The sequence below is a fragment of the Gorilla gorilla genome, chromosome 8 (assembly GCF_029281585.2).
Source record: "Gorilla gorilla gorilla isolate KB3781 chromosome 8, NHGRI_mGorGor1-v2.1_pri, whole genome shotgun sequence".
NCBI lineage: Eukaryota > Metazoa > Chordata > Mammalia > Primates > Hominidae > Gorilla > Gorilla gorilla.
The window spans coordinates 61,680,326-61,701,505 of NC_073232.2; the positions used below are offsets into that span (position 1 = coordinate 61,680,326).

Below are 21,180 nucleotides of genomic sequence, written 5' to 3' on the forward strand. Positions count from 1 at the left end.
TGTTCATGTGTCTTTATAGCAGAATGATTTATAATTCTTTGGGTATATACCCAGTAATGAGATTGCTGGCTCAAATGTTATTTCTAGTTCTAGATCCCTGAGGAATCACCACACTGACTTCCACAGTGGTTGAACTAGTTTACAGTCCCATCAACAGTGTAAAAGTGTTCCTATTTCTCCACATCCTCTCCAGCACCTGTTGTTTCCTGACTTTTTAATGATCGCCATTCTAACTGCTGTGAGATGGTATCTCATTGTGGTTTTGATTTGCATTTCTCTGATGGCCAGTGATGATGAGCATTTTTTCATATGTCTTTTGGCTGCATAAATGTCTTCTTTTGAGAAGTGTCTGTTCATATCCTTTGCCACCTTTTTGATGGGGTTGTTTGTTTTTTTCTTGTAAATTTGTTGGAGTTCATTGTAGATTCTGGATATTAGCCCTTTGTCAGATGAGTAGGTTGTGAAAATTTTCTCCCATTTTGTAGGTTGCCTGTTCACTCTGATGGTAGTTTCTTTTGCTGTGCAGAAGCTCTTTAGTTTAATTAGATCCCATTTCTCAATTTTGCCTTTTGTTGCCATTGCTTTTGGTGTTTTAGACATGAAGTCCTTGCCCATGCCTATATCCTGAATGGTAATGCCTAGGTTTTCTTCTAGGGTTTCTATGGTTTTAGGTCTAACATTTAAGTCTTTAATCCATCTAGAATTAATTTTTGTATAAGGTGTAAGGAAGGGATCCAGTTTCAGCTTTCTACATATGGCTAACCAGTTTTCCCAGCACCATTTATTAAATAGGGAATCCTTTCCCCATTGCTTGTTTTTCTGAGGTTTGTCAAAGATCAGATAGTTGTAGATATGCGGCGTTATTTCTGAGGGCTCTGTTCTTTTCCATTGATCTATATCTCTGTTTTGGTACCAGTACCATACTGTTTTGGTTACTGTAGCCTTGTAGTATAGTTTGAAGTCAGGTAGCGTGATGCCTCACTGAAATTCCCTAAGTTTTCAAGTCTGAAACATCCTTCATACAGGTGTGCAATTACCTTCTGTAGTAATTAATTATATTCTCATGATAACTAAGTCAAAACATATTGTGTTTAACACACACTGTAAGAATAGAAATCAGAAGTAGAAAATGTGCTGAATAATGAAGAAAATAATTGAAATCTTATTATTCTATTTTCTTGGTGTAAATTTACATTTATTCTGCTATATTAATTATTCTCACCTTATTACTGTGTAGAATTATATCACATTTTGATTTTAAAAATCTAATGTGAGCATCACCAATGCAGGATTTGTCTGCCATGTGTTATTCATGTTAATACATATATGAGTAAATATCCATACTCATAATTATTGAATTTTACACATTTCAAATTTAGCAGATAAAAGGACATCACAAAGCTGGTATCATTTATTACATATTTTGGAAACCACATAATATTTAAATAAGTTACATACTACCCCAAATCATATTTAGAAAGATACCTAAATCATGAACCAAAAAAAATTGATTCCTTTATAATAGATGTCATAAATCATGTTCTTCCTGAGTGCCGTTAGGTTTGGTGTACATCTCTAGAGTATATGAAAATTATTGACTAATGTCACTAGTGTTGTTGTTTTTGTTTAACTCACAAAAATTATACTGTACAGCAGTTAATTAACTTCTTTAAACCTTGTAATCATATAGGAATAAGAAGAGCTATTTTGCTGGATTATTGTTTGGGCTTGATGGAGAATGACACACTTAGCTTTTGTGAAGCACATTGATGTTAGTTAATTTTTCGTCCTGTTTCTCCTCACTTCCAGAGTGATGGAAAAACACAACTTTGCATCTAGTTTGGTACAGTGCTTACATCCTCATCAACTGTAAACTTTAGGATATTAATACCTAAACTCTTGAAGTAACTCTGATGTCATCCATGGCATTGTAATATTCGAGAAGAAAGTTTTCGTGAAAATATGCTGACAGGGCCTTTAGAATCCCACACATTTTTAGAATATACATATTTTAATAACATTCTTACCAAAAATTAGGAAGACTTTTTGTTTAAAAGACAGCTTTAATTTATGTAACTTCCTACTGAAATATGTCTACTTTTACCCCTTGTTCAAAATCCTAATAAAATTAAGTTTTTTTTCTTTTTTTTTTTTTGAGATGGAGTCTCACTCTGTCACCCAGGCTGGAGTGTAGTGGTGTGATCTCAGCTCACTGCAACCTCCAGCCCCAGAGTTCTAGCAATTCTCCTACCTCAGCCTCCCAAGTAGCTTGGATTACAGGTGCCCGCCACGATGCCAGGCTAATTTTTTTGTATTTGTAGTGGAGACGGAGTTTCACCATGTTGGCCAGGCTGGTCACGAACTCTTGACCTCAGGTGATCCACACACCTCGGCCTCCCGAAGTGCTGGGATTACAGGCGTGAGCCGCCGCACCTGGCCTAGTTTATCATTTTAATACTCAAATGATATACTAAATTAGACTGTACATATAACACAATTACTATACGCTCTATGAACTAAAATACATTTTGTGTATTTTGTGATTTGTGAGTGTCTGCAGTGAGTTTTAAAGTCTAGTTTACTATGAATCTTAAGATCTGTTCTCTAGTTGTAGCACCTCCGTTTAATAGCACCACATGTTTCCTTTTCACAGTTTTAATCAGAAATGTTGGGAAATAATTGTGTTTTTATGTGTACATTTTGTCTCTCCAACCTGTCCAATTGTGAGGCCCATGAGTACAAAAGCATACCTATGTTTTTCATCCTTGCCCACCATCTTGAGAGACGAATATGAAAAGCTGTCAATGCAAAAATTAACAGATATTTATAGGTTATAAATTGAAAACTTGCCAACAATGTATCCCCATTCTTAGATAAATAAATTCTTAGAGGGTGATATGGTTTTGCTGTGTCCTCACCCAAATCTCATCTTGAACCGTAGTTCCCATAATCTTCACATGTAGTGGGAGAGACCCAGTGGGAGACAATTGAATCATGGGGAGGTTACTTCCATGCCCTTCTCATGATAGTGAGTGAGTTCTCACAAAATCTGATGGTTTTATAAGGGATTTTTCCGTTACTTCACTCTGTACTTCTCTTTGCTGTCACCTGTTTGAAGAAGGATGTCTTGTATGTTTCTGCCATGATTGTAAGTTTCCTGAGGCCTCCCCAGCCCTGCAGAACTATGAGTTAATTAAACTTATTTACTTCATAAATTACCAAGTATCTGGTATGTCCCCATAGCAGTGTGAGAACGGATTAATACAGTAAATTGATACCAGGTAGAGTGGCACTGCTGTAAAGGCACCTGAAAATGTGGAAGTGACTGTGGAACTGGGTAACAGGCAGAGGTTGGAACAGTTTGGAGGGCTCAGAAGAAGACAAGAAGATGTGGGAAAGTTTGGAACTTCATAGAGATTTGTTGAATGGCTTTGAACAAACTGCTGAAAGTGATATGGACAATAAAGTCCAGGCTGAGTTGGTCTCAGATGGAGATGAGGAACTTGTTGGGAACTGGAGTAAAGGTCACACTTCCTATGCAAAGAGACGCAGCATTTTGCCCCTGCTCTAGATATCTGTGGAACATTGAACTTGAGAGAGATGACTTGGGGTACCTGGTGGAAGAAATTTCTAAGTAGCAAAGTGTTCAAAAGGAAGCAGAGTATAAAAGCTTGAAAAATTTGCAGCCTGATGATGCAGTAGAAAAAAAAAAAACCATTTTCTGAAGAGGAATTCCAGTTGGCAGCAGAAATATGCATAAGTAATGAGGAGCCAAATGTTACTTACCATGACAATGGGGGAAATGTCTGCTGGGCATGTCAGAGACATTCATAGAATCCCCTCCCATCACACACTCAGAGGCCTAAGAGGGAAAAATGGTTTCCTGGGCTGGGTCCAGGGACCCCCCTGCTGTGTATAGCCTCAGGACTTGGTTCCCTGCATCCTAGCCACTCCAGCCATGGTTAAAATGGGCCAAGGTACAGTTCAGGCCATTGCTTCAGAAGATGCAATTCTCAATCCTAGGCAGCTTCCATGTGGTGTTGTCCAGCAGGTGTAGAGAAGACAGTAATTGAAGTTTAGGAACCTCTGCCTAGATTTCAGAGGATGTATGGAAATGCCTGGATGTCCAGGCAGAGGTGTGCTGCAGGGGCAGAATTCTCATGGAGAACCTCTGCTAGGGAAGTACAGAAGAGAAATGTGTGGTGGGAGCCCCCACACAGAGTCCCTACTGGTGCACTGCCTAGTGGAGCTGTGAGAAGAGAGCCACTGTCCTCCAGTCCCCAGAATGGTAAATCCACTGACAGTTTGCTGTGTGTGCCTGGAAAAGCTGCAGGCATTCAATGCCAGCCGTGAAAGCAGCCAAGAGGGGGCTATACACTGCAAAGCCATAAGGGTAGTGCTGTCCAGGGCCATGGCAGCACACTTCTAGCATCAGTGAGACCTGGATATGATATGGAGTGAAAGAAGATCATTTGGGAGCTTTAAGATTTAACTTTCCCACTGGATTTTAGACATGCATGGGGCCTGTAGCCCCTTCATTTTAGCTAGTTTCTCTTATTTGGAACGGGTGTATTTACCAATGCCTATACCCCCATTGTATCTAGGAAGTAACAATGCTTTTGATTTCACAAGCTCATAAGCAGAAGGTACTTGCTGTGTCTCAGATGAGATTTTGGACTTGGACGTTTGGATTAATGCTGAAATGAGTTAAGACTTTGAGGGACTGTTGGGAAGGCATGATTGTGTTTTGAAATGTGAGGACATGAGATTTGAAAGGGGCCAGGGTGGAATGATGTGGTTTGGCTGTGTCCCCACCCAAATCTTATCTTGAACTGTTTTTCTCATAATCCCCATGTGTTATACATCTTGGCAGCTCATGATACACATACATGTAAGTGTTACTGAAATGTCAGGGGTTTGGTCTAGGATCAAGCTTGTCGAACTCATGGCCCATAGGCCACATGCAGCCAAGGAGAGCTTTCAATGCAGCCCAACACAAATTCATAAACTGTCTTAAAACATTATGAGGTTTATTTGTGATTTTTTTTAAAGCTTTCAGCTATCATTAGTGTTAGTGTATTATATGTGTGGCACAAGATAATTCTTCTTCCAATGTGGCCCAAGGAAGCTAAAAGATCAGACATCCTTGGTCTAGGTCCTGTTGCTCACTGCACAGAAAGCCGATCACTGAGACAAAAAGCATTGCCAGGGTTGGCTTTAATCAGGTGCTGCAGCCCAGGAGATGGGCGGTTAGTGTCAAATCCATCTCCCAGACTGACTAAAATCAGGGTTTTATATTGCAGAGAAGAAATGTAACTATATGCAGGAAAACAGGAATTAGGGAGAGATAAAGAAGATGAGTTGGTTAACAGTAAACAGGGACTCAGTTAGCCAGTCATGACAGTGAGGAGTCTTGTATCTCGTTGCCCAGATGCAGTGCTCTAGTAAGTTTCAGTTCCTTGATACTCTCTGGGAGGCCCAATGGTTGGTGTCCTTAGAAAATAACTCAGATAAAACAAATGTAGCTCTCTCAAGTTTTAAGACTGGGAAGGTTAATTTCTATGTTTATTTAAAAGACACCATAAATATCACTTCTATGGGACAGTTTAAATCAGTTGTAGTATTCATTTAACAAATTATTATTGCCCTCTTAAATAATGGCAAATCACAAAAAAAAATCTACTCGAATGGAGCTTACAGATGATGGACAGAGACAGGCTGCAAAACCATACACAAGTAAATATGTAACATAATTTCACATAAGCATATGTGCTATAAAAATAATAGTGATAGAGTAGTTTATGGATGAGTATATGCAGAGGAGTTTGTGTCATTTGAGACCAGAATGTTAAAAGAGGATAATGATGCAAGAGTCTTACAGGCAGAGACAAAAGCAAATGGAAAAGCCTTGAGGTAGGAAGGAGGTTGGTGTTTGATAAGGTCAATATGGATGAATTATTTCTAAAGAACATTCAGAAGAAGGGGATGTGAGATGAACTCCATCTCCTTGTGAGCTTTTTCATTTTTTGTACTCTCACAACTCAGTAATTTCTATTCAGTGAAAGTGTTAAATGAATGAATGAATGAATGAACCCCACATTACCTAGGGTTAAGCATGGTACTATAACTCATATGAGCAAAGCAAAAAGAATAAAGGTGGAAGCATCACACTACCCTACATCAAACTATATTATTAATACAAGGCTGCAGTAATCAAAACAACACGGTACTGGTACAAAAACAAACACATAGACCAGTGGAACAGAATAGAGTTCTCAGAAATAAAGTCACACACCTGCAACCATCTGACATGTGACAAAACTTACAAAAACAAACTATAGAGAAAAATTGCCTTTTCAATGAATGGTGCTAGTATACTGGCTAGCCATATGCAGAAGAATGAAACTAGGCCTTTCCTTCAACCACATACAAATTTTTTTTTGATATGAATAAATCGCTTATATTTAAGACATAAAACTATAAAAACCCTAGAAGGAAATCTAAGAAATATCATTCTAGACATTGCTCTTGGCACATAAGTTTTGACTCAGTCACCAAAAGCAATTACAACAAAAACAAAAATTGATGAGTGGGAACTAATTAAACTAAAGAGCTTTGCCCCAGGGAAGCGACTATCAACAAAGTAAACAGACAATCTATAGAATAGGAGAAAGTGCTTATGAACTATGCATCTGACAAAAGTCTAATATCCAGCATCTATAAAGAACCTAATTCGACAAGCGAAAAACAAACACCCTATTAAAAATCAGAGGACATGAACAAACACTTCTCAAAAGAAAACATACAAGCAACTAACAAACATATGAAAAAATGTTCATCACTAATAATCAGAGAAACAAATCAAAACCACAGTAAAATACCACCGCACACCAGTCAGAGTATTGATTATTAAAAAGTCAAAAAGCAGATGCTGGTGAGGTTATAGAGGGAAAAAAAAAACACTTATTCATTGTTGGTGGGAATGTAAATTAATTCAGCCACTGTGGAAAGCAGTTTGGAGATTTCTCAATTAACCTAAAATGGAATCATCATTTGACCTAGCAATTCCATTACTGGGTATATAACCAAAGAAAAATAAATTGCTCTACCAAAAAGACACATGCACTTATATGTTCATCACTTCACTTTTTACAATAGCTAAGACATGGAATCAATCTGAGTGTCCATCAGTGGTGTATTGGATAAAGAAAATGTGGTACATATGCACCATGGAATACTATGCAAACATAAAAAAGAATGAAAGTATGCCCTTTGCAGCAATATTGATGCAGCTGGAAACAATTATACCAAGTGAATTAATGCAGGAACAGAAAACCAAATACTGCATGTTTTCACTTATAAGTGGGAGCTAAACATTGGGTACACCTGGACATAAAGATGGGAACAATAGATACTGGAGACTATTAGAGGAGGTGGGGGAAGGAGGGGAGCAAGGGCTGAAAAACTACATATTGAGTACTATGCTCACTACCTCGATGACTGGATCAATTGTACCCCAAACTTCAGCATTATGAAACATCGTGTAACAGACTTGCACATGTACCCCAAAACCTAAAATAAAAGTTGAAATTTAAAAAAAAAAATAAGAAAAAGGGCAGAGGCGCCTGTGGTCGCCATCACTTGAAAGTTGTGAATAGGTAAACGAATCAGCTAAATAGAAGAATGAAGAGTGATCACTAAGGCAGCCAGTAGTGTGGAATATGATATTCTATAACCCATATAAAGAGTGTTCCAGGAAAGATAGAGTGATTAACTATCAAACCTTTAGACAGTTTTCATATAAACAAGGACTGAAAAAATGCTGTATTTCACAAATAAATAGAAATAAAACATATGAGCATGATGACAAGTGATAGTAGTTTATAAAATTTTTCATTTCTAATATTTTAGACAATTTTTAAATTTCTCTTACAAATATATCTTATATAAATAAGTATATTATTACTTAGTTGTATGATACTAATCTTTAAAGTTAAATATATTTTATCTAATGGAAAACAAAAAGCCCCTAGAGATTTGTTTTAAATTGTGTTTAATTTCTGGCTGGATGTGGTGGTTGATGCCTGTAATCCCAACACTCTGGGAAGCCAAGGTGGGTGGATCACTTGAGCTCAAGAGTTTGAGAGCAGCCTAGGCAACATGGTGAAACCCTGTCTCTTCTAAAAATGCAAAAATTATCCAGGCATGGTGCGTCCCTGTAATCGCAGCTACTTGGTAGGCTAAGGAACGAGAATCATTTGAGCCTGGGAGGCGGAGGTTGCAGTGAGCCGAGATCACGCCACTGCCTTGCAGCCCGGATGACAGAGTGAAACTCTGTCTCAAGAAAAATAAGGTAAAATAAACAAATAAATATATAAATAAATTGTCATTAAATTCAGTTATTATTCTATGTTGGCAACGTTTTCAGCTCACTTTGATTTAGTAAGCTTCCTGTAATAGCATGCTCCTATTTTGAATATTTTATTTCTAAAATACATGTATCCTTCTGAAGGAGACTATGTTACTTTACCAATTAGAAAGGCTCTTCCTCATATCTAAGTATTTGTTGAAACCAAATCTCATTCTGTCTTCAGCAGTGAAGGAGCAATGACTATGATTTTTTTTTTCTAAAAATATTTTAAAAATCTATTTAAATGCTGTGGTCTAGTGGTAATACTGTGTGAATACAGGGAAATAACTAATGACCTCAAGATTTTTCTAAACCTAAATAGAGAACACTATATTTGGTTAATGAGAGTACGGAACCAAAGAAGTAATTTACTGGTCAGTAAGAACTTTAAGAAAGTAATTCTGTATACTGCTTTTAGTGTACATATTAAAGCAATTTTATCACAATTTCAAAATGATATAGAAAAGAAATATATCGCCGTAGTAACGCAATTTTAAGTATTGATTTGTTTTCTTTATTTTTTTAATATACTTTAAGTTCTAGGGTACATGTGCACAATGTGCAGGTTTGTTACATATGTATACATGTGCCATGTTGGTTTCCTGCACCCATTAACTTGAGATTTACATTAGGTATATATCCTAATGCTATCCCTCCCCCCTCCCCCCACCCCATGACAGGCCCTGGTATGTGATGTTCCTCGCCCTGTGTCCAAGTGTTCTCATTGTTGAGTTCCCACCTATGAGTGAAAACATGTGGTGTTTGGTTATCTGTTCTTGCAATACTTTGCTCAGAATGATGGTTTCCAGCTTCATCCATGTCCCTACAAAGGACATGAGCTCATCCTTTTTTATGGCTGCAGAGTATTCCATGGTGTATATGTGCCACATTTTCTTAATCTGGTCTATCATTGATGGACATTTGGGTTTGTTCAAAGTCTTTGCTATTGTGAATAGTGCCACAATAAACATAGGTGTGCATGTGTCTTTATAGCAGCATGATTTATAATCCTTTGCATATATGCCCAGTAATGGGATGGCTGGGTCAAATGGTATTTCTAGTTCTAGATCCTTGAGGAATCGCCACACTGTCTTCCACAATGGTTGAACTAGTTTACTGTCCCAACAACAGTGTAAAAGTGTTCCTGTTTCTCCACATCCTCTCCAGCACCTGTTTCCTGACTGTTTAATGATCACCATTCTAACTGGTGTGAGATGGTATCTCATTGTGGTTTTGATTTGCATTTCTCTGATGGCCAATGATGATGAGCATTTTTTTCATGTGTCTGTTGGCTGCATAAATGTCTTCTTTTGAAAAGTGTCTGTTCATATGCTTTGCCCACTTTTTGATGGGGTTGTTTGATTTTTTCTTGTAAATTTGTTTAAGTTCTTTGTAGATTCTGGATATTAGCCCTTTGTCAGATGGGTAGACTGTAAAAATTTTCTCCCATTCTGTAGGTTGCCTGTTCATTCTGATGGTAGTTTCTTTTGCTGTGCGGAAGCTCTTCAGTTTAATTAGATCCAATTCGTCACTTTTGGCTTTTGTTGCCATTGCTTTTGGTGTTTTAGTCATGAAGCCTTTGCCCATGCCTATGTCCTGAATGGTATTGCCTAGGTTTTTTTCTAGAGTTTTTATGGTTTTAGGTCTAACATCTAAGTCTTTAATCCATCTTGAATTAATTTTTGTATAAGGTGTAAGGAAGGGACCCAGTTTCAGCTTTCTACATATGGCTAGCCAGTTTTCCCAGCACCATTTATTAAATAGGGAATGCTTTCCCTTTTTCTTGTTTTGGTCACATTCGTCAAAGATCAGATGGTTGTAAATGTGTGGTATTATTTCTGAGGGCTCTGTTCTGTTCAATTGGCCTATATCTCTGTTTTGGTACCAGTATCATGCTGTTTTTGGTTACTGTAGACTTGTAGTATAGTTTGAAGTCAGGTAGCGTGATACCTCCAGCTTTGTTCTTTTGGCTTAGGATTGTCTTGGCTGTGTGGGCTCTTTTTTGGTTCCATATGAAATTTAAAGTAGTTTTTTCCAATTCTGTGAAGAAAGTCAGTGGTAGCTTGATGGGGATGGCATTGAATCTATAAATTACCTTGGGCAGTATGACCATTTTCATGGTATTGATTCTTCCTATCCATGAGCATGGAATGTTCTTCCATTTGTTTGTGTCCTCTTTTATTTTGTTGAGCCGTGGTTTGTAGTTCTCCTTGAAGAGGTCCTTCACATCCCTTGTAAGTTGGGTTCCCAGGTATTTTATTCTCTTTGAAGCAATTGTGGATGGGAATTCACTCATGATTTGGCTCTCTGTTTGTCTGTTATTGGTGTACAGGAATGCTTGTGATTTTTGCACATTCATTTTGTATCCTGAGACTTTGCTGAAGTTGCTTATCAGCTTAAGGAGGTTTTGGGCTGAGATGATGGGGTTGTCTAAATATACAATCATGTCATCTGAAAAAAGGGACAACTTGACTTCCTCTTTTCCTAATTGAATATCATTTATTTCTTTCTCCTGCCTGATTGCCCTAGCCAGAAATTCCAACACTATGTTGAATAAGAGTGGTGAGAGAGGGCATCCCTGTCTTGTGCCAGTTTTCAAATGGAATGCTTCCAGTTTTTGTCCATTCAGTATGATATTGGCTGTGGGTTTGTCACAAATAACTCTTATTATTTTAAGATACGTTACATCAATACCTAGTTTATTGAGAGTTTTTAGCAGGAAGGGCTGTTGAATTTTGTCAAAGGCCTTTTCTGCATCTATTGAGATAATCATGTGGTTTTTGTCTTTGGTTCTGTTTATATGCTGCATTACGTTTATTAATTTGCATATGTTGAACCAGCCTTGCATCCCAGAGATGAGGCCAACTTGATCGTGGTGGATAAGCTTCTTGATGTGCTGCTGGATTTGGTTTTCCAGTATTTTGTTTAGGATTTTCACATTGATGTTCATCAGGGATATTGGTTTAAATTCTCTTTTTTTGTTGTGTCTCTGCCAGCTTTAGTATCAGGATGATGCTGATCTCATAAAATGAGTTAGGGAGGATTCCTTTTTTTTCTATTGACTGGAATAGCTTCAGAAGGAATAGTACCAGCTCCACTTTGTACCTTTGGTAGAATTTGGCTGTGAATCCATCTGGTCCTGGACTTTTTTTGGTTGGTAGGCTATTAATTATTGCCTCAATTTCAGAGCATGTTATTGGTCTATTCAGGGATTCAACTTCTTCCTGGTTTAGTCTTGGGAGGGTGTATGTGTCCAGGAATTCATCCATTTCTTCTAGACTTTCTAGTTTATTCGCATAGAGGTGTTTATAGTATTCTCTGATGGTAGTTTGTATTTCTGTGGGCTGAGTGGTGATATCCCCTTTATCATTTTTTATTGTGTCTATTTGATTCTTCTCTCTTCTTTATTAGCCTTGCTGGCAGTCTATCAATTTAGTTGATTTTTTTAAAAAAACCAGCTCCTGGATTCATTGATTTTTTTGAAGAGTTTTTTGTTTCTCTATCTCTTTCAGTTTTGCTCTGAAGAACTGAAGGTGTTAAAGTCTCCCATTATTATTGTGTGGAAGTCTAAGTCTCTTTGTAGGTCTCCAAGGACTTGCTTTATGAATCTGGGTGCTCCTGTATTGGGTGCATATGTATTTAGGATAGTTAGCTCTTCTTGTTGAGTTGATCCCTTTACCATTATGTAATGGCCTTCTTTGTCTCTTCTGATCTTTGTTGGTTTAAAGTCTGTTTTATCAGAGGCTAGGATTGCAACCCCTGCTTTCTTTTTGCTTTCCATTTGCTTGGTAGATCTTCATCCCTTTATTTTGAGCCTATGTGTATCTCTGCACATAAGATAGGTCTCTTGAATACAGCACACTGATGGGTCTTGACTCTTTATCCAATTTGCCAGTCTGTGTCTTTTAATTGGAGCATTCAGCCCATTTACATTTAAGGTTAATATTGTTATGTGTGAATTTGATCCTGTCATTATGATCTTAGCTGGTTATTTTGCTCGTTAGTTGATGCAGTTTCTTCCTAGCATCAGTGGTCTTTACAATTTGGCATGTTTTTGCAGTGGCTGGTACTGGTTGTTCCTTTCCATGTTTAGTGCTTCCTTTTAGGAGCTCTTGTAAGGCATGCCTGGTGGTGACAAAATATCTCAGCATTTGTTTGTCTGTAAAGGATTTTATTTCTCCTTCACTTATGAAGCTTAGTTTGGCTGGATATGAAATTCTGGGTTGAAAATTCTTTTCTTTAAGAATGATGAATATTGTCCCCCACTCTCTTCTGACTTGTACATTTTTTGCTTAGAGATCCACTTTTAGTCTAATGGGCTTCCCTTTATGGGTAACCAGACCTTTCTCTCTGGCTGCCCTTAGTATTTTTTCCTTCATTTCAACTTTGGTGAATCTGACAATCACGTGCCTTGGAGTTGCTCTTCTTGAGGAGTATCTTTGTGGTGTTCTCTGTATTTCCTGAATTTGAGTGTTGGCCTGCCTTGCTAGGTTGGGGAAGTTCTCCTGGATAATATCCTGCAGAGTGTTTTCCAACTTGGTTCCATTCTCCCCGTCACTTTCAGGTACACCAATCAGATGTAGATTTGGTCTTTTCACATAGTTCCATATTTCTTGGAGGCTTTGTTCATTTCTTTTTATTCTTTTTTCTCTAAACTCTTCTTACTTCATTTCATTCATTTGATCTTCAATCACTGATACCCTTTCTTCCACTTGATCAAATCGGCTACTGAAGCTTGTGCATGCCTCAGGTAGTTCTTCTGCCATGGTTTTCAGCTCCATCAGGTCATTTAAGGTCTTTTCTACACTGTTTATTCTAGTTAGCCATTCGTCTAATCTTTTTTCAAGGTTTTTAGCTTCTTTGTGGTGGGTTCAAACATCCTCCTTTAGCTCGGAGAAGTTTGTTATTACTGATGGTCTGAAGCCTTCTTCTCTCAGCTCCTCAAAGTCATTCTCCATCCAGCTTTGTTCCATTGCTAATGAGGAGCTGTGTTCCTTTGGAGGAGAAGAGGTGCTCTGATTTTTAGAATTTCAACCTTTCTGCTCTGGTTTCTCCCCATCTTTGTGGTTTTATCTACCTTTGGTCTTTGATGATGGTGATGTACAGATGGGGTTTTGGTGTGGATATCCTTTCTGTTTGTTAGTTTTCCTTCTAACAGTCAGGACCCTCAGCTGCTGGACTGTTGGAGTTGCTGGAGGTCCACTCCAGACCCTGTTTGCCTGGGTATCACCAGCGGAGGCTGCAGAACAGCAAATATTGCAGAATGGCAAATGTTGCTGCCTGATCCTTCCTCTGGAAGCTTCGTCTCAGAGTGGCGTCTGGCTATATGAGGTGTCAGTCGGCCTCTACTGGGATGTGTCTCCCAGTTAGGCTACTTGGGGGTCAGGGACCCACTTGAGGAGGCAGTCTGTCCATTCTTAGATCTCAAACTCTGTGCTGGGGGAAGCACTACTCTCTTCAAAGCTGTCAGACAGGGATGTTGAAGTCTGCAGAAGTTTCTGCTGCCTTTTGTTCAGCTCTGCCCTGCCCCCAGAGGTGGAGTCTACAGAGGCAGGCAGGCCTCCTTGAGCTGTGGTGGGCTCCACCCGGTTCGAGCTTCCTGTCCACTTTGTTTACCTACTCAAGCCTCAGCAATGGCGGACGCCCCTCCTCTAGCCTCACTGCCGCCTCACAGTTCGATCTCAGACTGGTGTGCTAGCAGTGAGTGAGGCTCCATGGGTGTGGGACCCTCCGAGCCAGGCGTGGGATATAATCTCCTGGTGGGCTGTTTGCTAAGACTGTTGGAAAAGCGCAGTATTAGAGTGGGAGTGTACCAATTTTCCAGGTACCATCTGTCATAGCTTCCCTTGTCTAGGAAAGGGAATTCCACAACCACTTGTGCTTCCCAGGTGAGGCAATGCCCCACCCTGCTCCATGGGCTGCACCCACTGTCCAACAAGCCCCAGTGAGATGAACCCAGTACCTCAGTTGGAAATGCAGAAATCACCCGTCTTCTGCATTACTCACGCTGGGAGCTGTAGACTGGAGCTGTTCCTATTTGGCCATCTTGGAACCTCCTCCAAATATTGATTTACTTGTAAACAGATAGCTTTTATCATTATTCATGGTCCAAAAAATTCCTCTTGACATATATACAGCTATGCATAGAGAGATACAGTAGAATATACATACTATATTATGATGAATGAAGTAGAAATTAATATTTAAAATTTTCATATTGATTTTAAATGTTTTCTATAGTTTACTTTAAAAAATATGATTATTTGAAGTATATAATTGAAAGAAATATTAACTTATTGGGAATATATAAAAGAGACTTCTGTTTATTCCTAATACAATTTAAAATAAAAGCAAATATTTGGAAATTTAATGTTTATCTAGGCCAGGTGCAGTGGTTTACACCTGTAATCCTAATACTTTGGGAGGCCAAACTGAAAGGAATAATTGAGGCCAGGAGTTCTGGACCAACCTGGGCAACATAAGGAAATCCCCATCTCTACAAATAATTAAAAATAATTCGTTCAGCATGATGGCATGCACCTGTAGTTCCAGCTATGTATTAATCCATTCTCACATGGCTATAAAGAACTGTCCAAGACTGGGTAGTTAATAAAGGAAAGAGATTTAGTTGACTCACAGTTCCAGAGGGCTGGGGAGACTTCAGGAAACTTACAGTCATGGTGGAAGTGGAAGCAAACACATCCTTCTTCACATGGCAGCAGCAAGGAGAAGTGCCAAGCAAAAGGGGGAAAAGCCCTTTATAAAACCATCAGATTTCATGAGAAGCCACTCATTGTCCCAAGAACAGCATGAGGGTAACTGCCCCCATGTTTAAGTTACCTCCCACCAGGTCCCTCCAACAACACATGGGGATTATGAGAACTGCAATTCAAGATGAAATTTGGGTGGAGGCAAAGCCAAACCATATCAAGCCTCTTGGGAGGCTGAGACAGAAAGATTGCATGAGCCCATGAGTTGACAAAAGTCAAACCATATCAAGCCTCTTGGGAGGCTGAGGCAGAAAGATTGTGTGAGCTGCAGTGAGCTATAATCATGCCACTGCACATCAGCCTGGGTGACAACACAAGATCCTGTCTTTAAAATATATATACATATATATATGAATGATTATTTAAATATTTGTCACATATATAATAATTAAAATATATAATTCATAAACTCATTTACTATATTATTTTAGTTTTTAAAACATAACTAATAAGAGTGAGTTTTATACATTAGAATACTTCGATCATATCTATTATATTTTAGTGGAATAAAGTATTAAAAGATATTAATAAATGCTAATTCGTAATTTTAAGTGATCAAGTTTATAACTTTTTTAGAGTACTTGAAATTCTGGGTTTCAAAATGACAATTTTTTCCAAGATTAAAGCCACAGCTATTTTTATAATTTCTTAAAACAATGAATTTGACTTGATTCATTTTGTAAATTTCCCAGAAATAACGTTAGGAATTAGAGCTGTTTCCCAAAGCTTATTACCTTTACCTATTATATAGCTTATTTATACAACTATTTTAAAAAGACTTTGGAAAGAAGTAAAGAAAGGAAAGGAGGGAGGAAGGGAAAGCAAAAAGAAGGGAAGAAGGGAAGGAAGATTTTAGGAAAGAACAGAGAGAGAAAAAAACTTTTAAATATTTTGACAGGAAAGTCTACATCATTTTAGTTATTTAGTATAGTTATCATAATATGTGATATAAAATAAAATGTGCTTTGATAACAAGGGTGATAAAAGAATCAAAATGTTTCTTGCAGGCTAAATGAGTCCTATCAGGGCCACACTTTCATGATGGTGTGGTAATCTATAGAATAATTGCAATCTTAGAATAAAAAGCTTATTGATGTAGTCACTATGTAACATGTATGTTCATATTTGTATACATACAATCTTATCTGTAAAAATCATCTAGGAAGTTCTAAGATTTTCTGGATAGCAAACTATTTCAGTCATATGTTCATATTTATATATATAGAATCTTATCTGTAAAAATCTTCCAGAAGTTCTAAGATGTTCTGGATAGCAAACTATTTTAGGCATGTGAGAGATAACATTCCATAATACCAGCATGTTTTCTTTTTCATTTTATCAATTACAGGCATAATTCCATATGCAACAAAAATATGTTGGCTTTATTAAAGAGAAGATTCTAAGTATAATTAACTTATTTTATGTTTTTGAGAGCCAATCTGTGATTGTCATAAGTAATTTTAGTCACTGTCCTACAGACTGAATGGGTCCTCATGCTAGCAAAAACTCTAAAAATTTGTTCTTGAAACAGTTGGTGCTATAATTATCCTCTTTCATCATTGACCTCCTGTTCTGGAGGTGACTTGAATTATGTGCTGCATAACCTCTTAGAAAGTGTTCTAAGGCAAGATTTACTAGGGTATCAAATTCTATAGTATCTTTGCCAAGTAATTTTGCTCAATTGTATTGCCACCTTATTTTCCTGGTAAAGGACTATTGCCTTTAAGATAGTACTGAAAAATGTTAAGTTGATTTGTTATTAAAAGACTTCTGTTTTAGTGTGAGCCAAGTTTGTTCAATTAATAACTTTGGCATTTTCCAGCTAAGGAAATTTCAGAAGATAATTCTTAAAGTAGATTTTATTATTTTAAAAATATAGGTAGTAGGACTGGGCGCGGTGGCTTACGCCTGTAATCTCAGCCCTTTGGAAGGCAAAGGCGAGCGGATCATGAGGTCAGGAGGAGTTTAAGACCTGGCTGGCCAACATAGTGAAACCCTATCTCTACTAAAAATAGAAAAAAATTAGCCGGGCATGGTGGCGGGCTCGTGTAGTCCCAGCTGCCTGAGAGGCTGAGGCAGGAGAATCACTTGAACCCGAGAGGCGGAGGTTGCAGTGAGCGGAGATTGTGCAACTGCACTCCAGCCCGGGTGAGAGTACAAGACTCTGTCTCAAAAAAAAAAAAATGTAGGTACTATTCATACCAACTTCTGAACTTATTGTAGGTATGAAAATGCATGTAATACATGCAGTCTGATACACAGTAAAATACTCAAACTGATAGCTAACAACTCTTGTTATTATCATTATTATTCAAATGCAAGCAAAGTTGCTGACATTGCATGACACTGTGCCCCAAGTCCTACGATGTCTTCTGCTAAACCCCCACTCTTTCACAAGCAAATCATATACAAGGTTTGCCATTGTATATGATTATAATAAGTCTGATTCTGTCCATATAGGCCAAAGTTTTTCTAAAAAAATGTGTCGTTGTTTCTATACATCTTCAGTGGGTGAACTGACCATCCACCACTAGGTGAAATCAGTGGTTTATATAAAAATATTATCCCAGAACTGGCAATTCCCTAACATGCTTTCAAGGTTTATTCAATGTTCTCTATTTCCCAAACCTTGAAATATATGAATACTTTAGATATCAGTTGAAGTGTCTGGGCACCCTCAGTGTGTGGTTATCCATTCACTTATTTATGCAAATAAATTTTTTATAAATAAAATTTATAAATAAAATTTTTATAAATAATTTTTAAATAAATTTATAAAAATTTTATAAATAAAATTTATAAAAATTTTATAAATAAATAAAATTTATAAAAATTTTATAAATAAATAAAATTTATAAAAATTTTATAAATAAATAAAATTTATAAATAAATTTTTTTATAAATAAAAAATTATTTATTCAAATACTCCTTGAGTACATATTATGGGTCAGGTAACATTCAAGGTACTCAGCTACAGTCCCTACCCTAATAAAGCTTGTATTCTTATGTGGGAGACAAACAGTAAACAAGTAAATACATAAAATATATGCTATAATTTCAGACAGGGTTGCTGAAGAAAGATAATTTAAAGGGAGTATTAGAGAACGCCTGGAGAAGAGGAAGGTAAATTTGTTAGCCAAAAATCTGAGAGATGAGTGTATTGTATTGCCACCTTATTTTCCTGGTAAAGGACTATTGCCTTGGCAAAGCCAAGGAGGCAGGAACAAGGAAAATGTGTGAAAGGGAAATGAACAAGGTGAAATCAGATGAATAGGCAAAAAAGAGATGTTTTTAGGATCAGATTGCCCATACTAACAACTTTGTATTTATTTTTTGTGTGTGTGATGCAAAATCATTGGAAGGGTTTAAGCAGGAGTCATGAGATAATTTTAATACAATGGAAGCAGAAAGTCAATTAAGAGTCTACTACAGAAAACACAGAGGATATGAGAAGACATTAGGGCCTATACTCATTGAGGTATTGGCAGCATGTGATGATGATTTGGCTATGGGGCTTAAGAGAAAGGATCAGTGATTACCCCTAGGCTTTCAGATAGAACACCTTAGTAAAAGGTAGAGCCATTATCTATAGTAGAAGAATTATAAATTTGGGAGATGAAATCATTATTCTGGTTTTGAATACGTTTATTTGAAAATAGCATATCTGTGGACAATTGTATATACTAGTTTGGACTTAAAAGGTTCAGAGTTTAGCCAGATATTAAAATTTGATATTTATGAACAAATAGAAGATATTTGAAGCTATCAGACTGGGAGAGGTTCCAAGGGCCGAGAGTAGAAGTAGAAAATATAGAAGTTCTTGAAACAGAGCCTTGGAAAACTCCAACATTTAGTAGCCAGAAAGAGTGGGAACAAGCAAAGAGTCTGAGACAGAGCACCAGATGGGAAGGAGAAAAGGCGGAATAGTGGAAAAAGGTTAAATAAAGAATGTATTCAAGGAGACAGTGATCAGTGGTGATGTGTAGTATATGAAAGGACTGAACTAACAGAAAATAGGGAATTATACAAATCCTGAAAACTCATATTTATCTCATAGCCCAACTGTAATTCAGGAACCAACATGAGCAACAGATTATTTTCAAGGACAGTCTTGAAGAAAATGGAAATATAAAAAGCAATGTTCTCAGAACTGTTTTTACACCATTTATAAGTGTCAAGTCCAGCCAAATCAACACCCTGTGGGGGGTAATGTCCTTACTTCTTCTTCATCAGAATAATGCCAAATAGGAGTGTTTCTTTCTCTGAAGAAGTTAATGTTGTAATTTAGTGTTTAGGTTTGAAGTAAAACTTTACCACATACTAGTTCTCTGCTCAAGATAATTATTTGACTTCTAGGTTTTAAGAAATTTACAAGGCCTAGGCACTGTAAATGTTACAGTGCTCACCTCAGTGTCACCCTACATAGTTCCAAAGGAAACCAATCTGAAACCTAATATAAGTGAGGACAGCCAGCAAAATTTTGACTGTTCCTTTGTAATCACTTTGATTCTTTTAAAAACTTTAATTCAAATTTTAATTGTTTTCTTTAAAAGTGACTTTGTTTGGTGTTCCAACTTATCTTGGCCTATCTCTGGAATATTTCAGCACTCTTTAACTTATTGTAAGCCACAAGTTCCTTAGCTCTAAAATGGGTAACAGAGTACACATACATCATCTTTAATGTGGTTCCGGCAAGTGGTAAGCATCTAGCAATTGTTAGCGTCATTAACTTACCATTATTACTATCATCTTCATTATTAATGTCATCTTAAAAGATTGAGCATTAATTTAATGATGTATAGAAATACCTAGCATGGTAATCAACACAGTGTAGATGGTAAATAATTTTTGTTTTTTTAGCTTTCATGTCCATTCCTGCACTTTACTACAGTCCTCTCAAATTAGCCAAGCATGGTGGCACACACCTGTATTCCCAGCTACTTGGGAGGCTGAAGTGGGATAGGAACACTTGAAACCAGAAGTTTTGAGGTTATAGGGAGCTATGGTGATGCCACTGCACTCCAGCCTGGGCAACAAAGCAACACCCTGTCTCTGAATTTAAAAAAGGAGATACTGGGTTTTTTGGGAGGAAGATGTAATTCACATAATTAAAGGAAAGTGGTAGAGAAGATGCCCAAAGCAACCATTAATTTTTCTCTCATATAAATCGTTTTAAAATAACCTGTAGTAGAGATACTTCATTGATTCGGACTGAGTTATCATGAAGAAATAATGATCTGGCTACATTTCAGCTCTGAAAGAATGAAAATATGGAAATATGATTTTCACTTCTAAAAGACCATGAATTTTAAAGATCCATTTAATATTATCATTACACTGTGTGTTAACTTGGTAACAGCAAATTAATAATTAATAATTTTATTTTAGGGATTACCTGCAAGTCGTGTGAGGTATAGAGTAGATGATGTACAGTTTCCTTACCCTGCCAGTATTTTTGATGTGGAAGAAGATTCTGGAAGAGTAATAACACGAGTCAATCTTAATGAAGAACCTACAACAATTTTTAAGGTCAGTGTCTCTTTTCATTATGTAGTCTATTTGATGTTTAATTTTTGATGGAGAATTTGGCTTAACAGATGACGGCACATTTTTTTCTTTCAATTTTTCTCCTTTTTAATTTTTTTAAATTAGAATTTTTTTTTCTCTTAGAAACTTACAAAATAGTAAAAAGAAAACCACTTGGTATCTCACATCTTGGAAATAGCTAGAATTTGCGTTTTGATCTGTATCCTCATGATGACATTTCATACAAACACAATATATAAATATATGTTTTCAAATCACGTAGTCTTATACATACTGGTTTTTAAATTCAATACGATGTTGTCTATGCCAATAAGTGACAGTAATACTATTATTTTAGTGGTTTCATAGTATTTTACTATATAACATTTTGTTTTTCTTTTTAACATAATACTGAGTTGCTTTATAATTAGACTTTCCATTTTTTGTTACAATAAATGCTATCATGCAACTACT

The 21,180-nt window shown here is 37.0% G+C and overlaps 1 protein-coding gene across 1 annotated transcript in view; it reads left to right on the forward strand.

Moving 5' to 3' along the window:
- Nucleotides 1-21,180, forward strand: part of PCDH15 (protocadherin related 15) — a 1,796,064-nt gene that overhangs the window by 1,622,255 nt on the left and 152,629 nt on the right. The window contains exon 25 of the mRNA XM_055352068.2: nt 20,569-20,709. Within this exon, the coding sequence (XP_055208043.2) occupies nt 20,569-20,709 (141 nt within the window). The remainder of the gene's footprint in view (nt 1-20,568; nt 20,710-21,180) is intronic.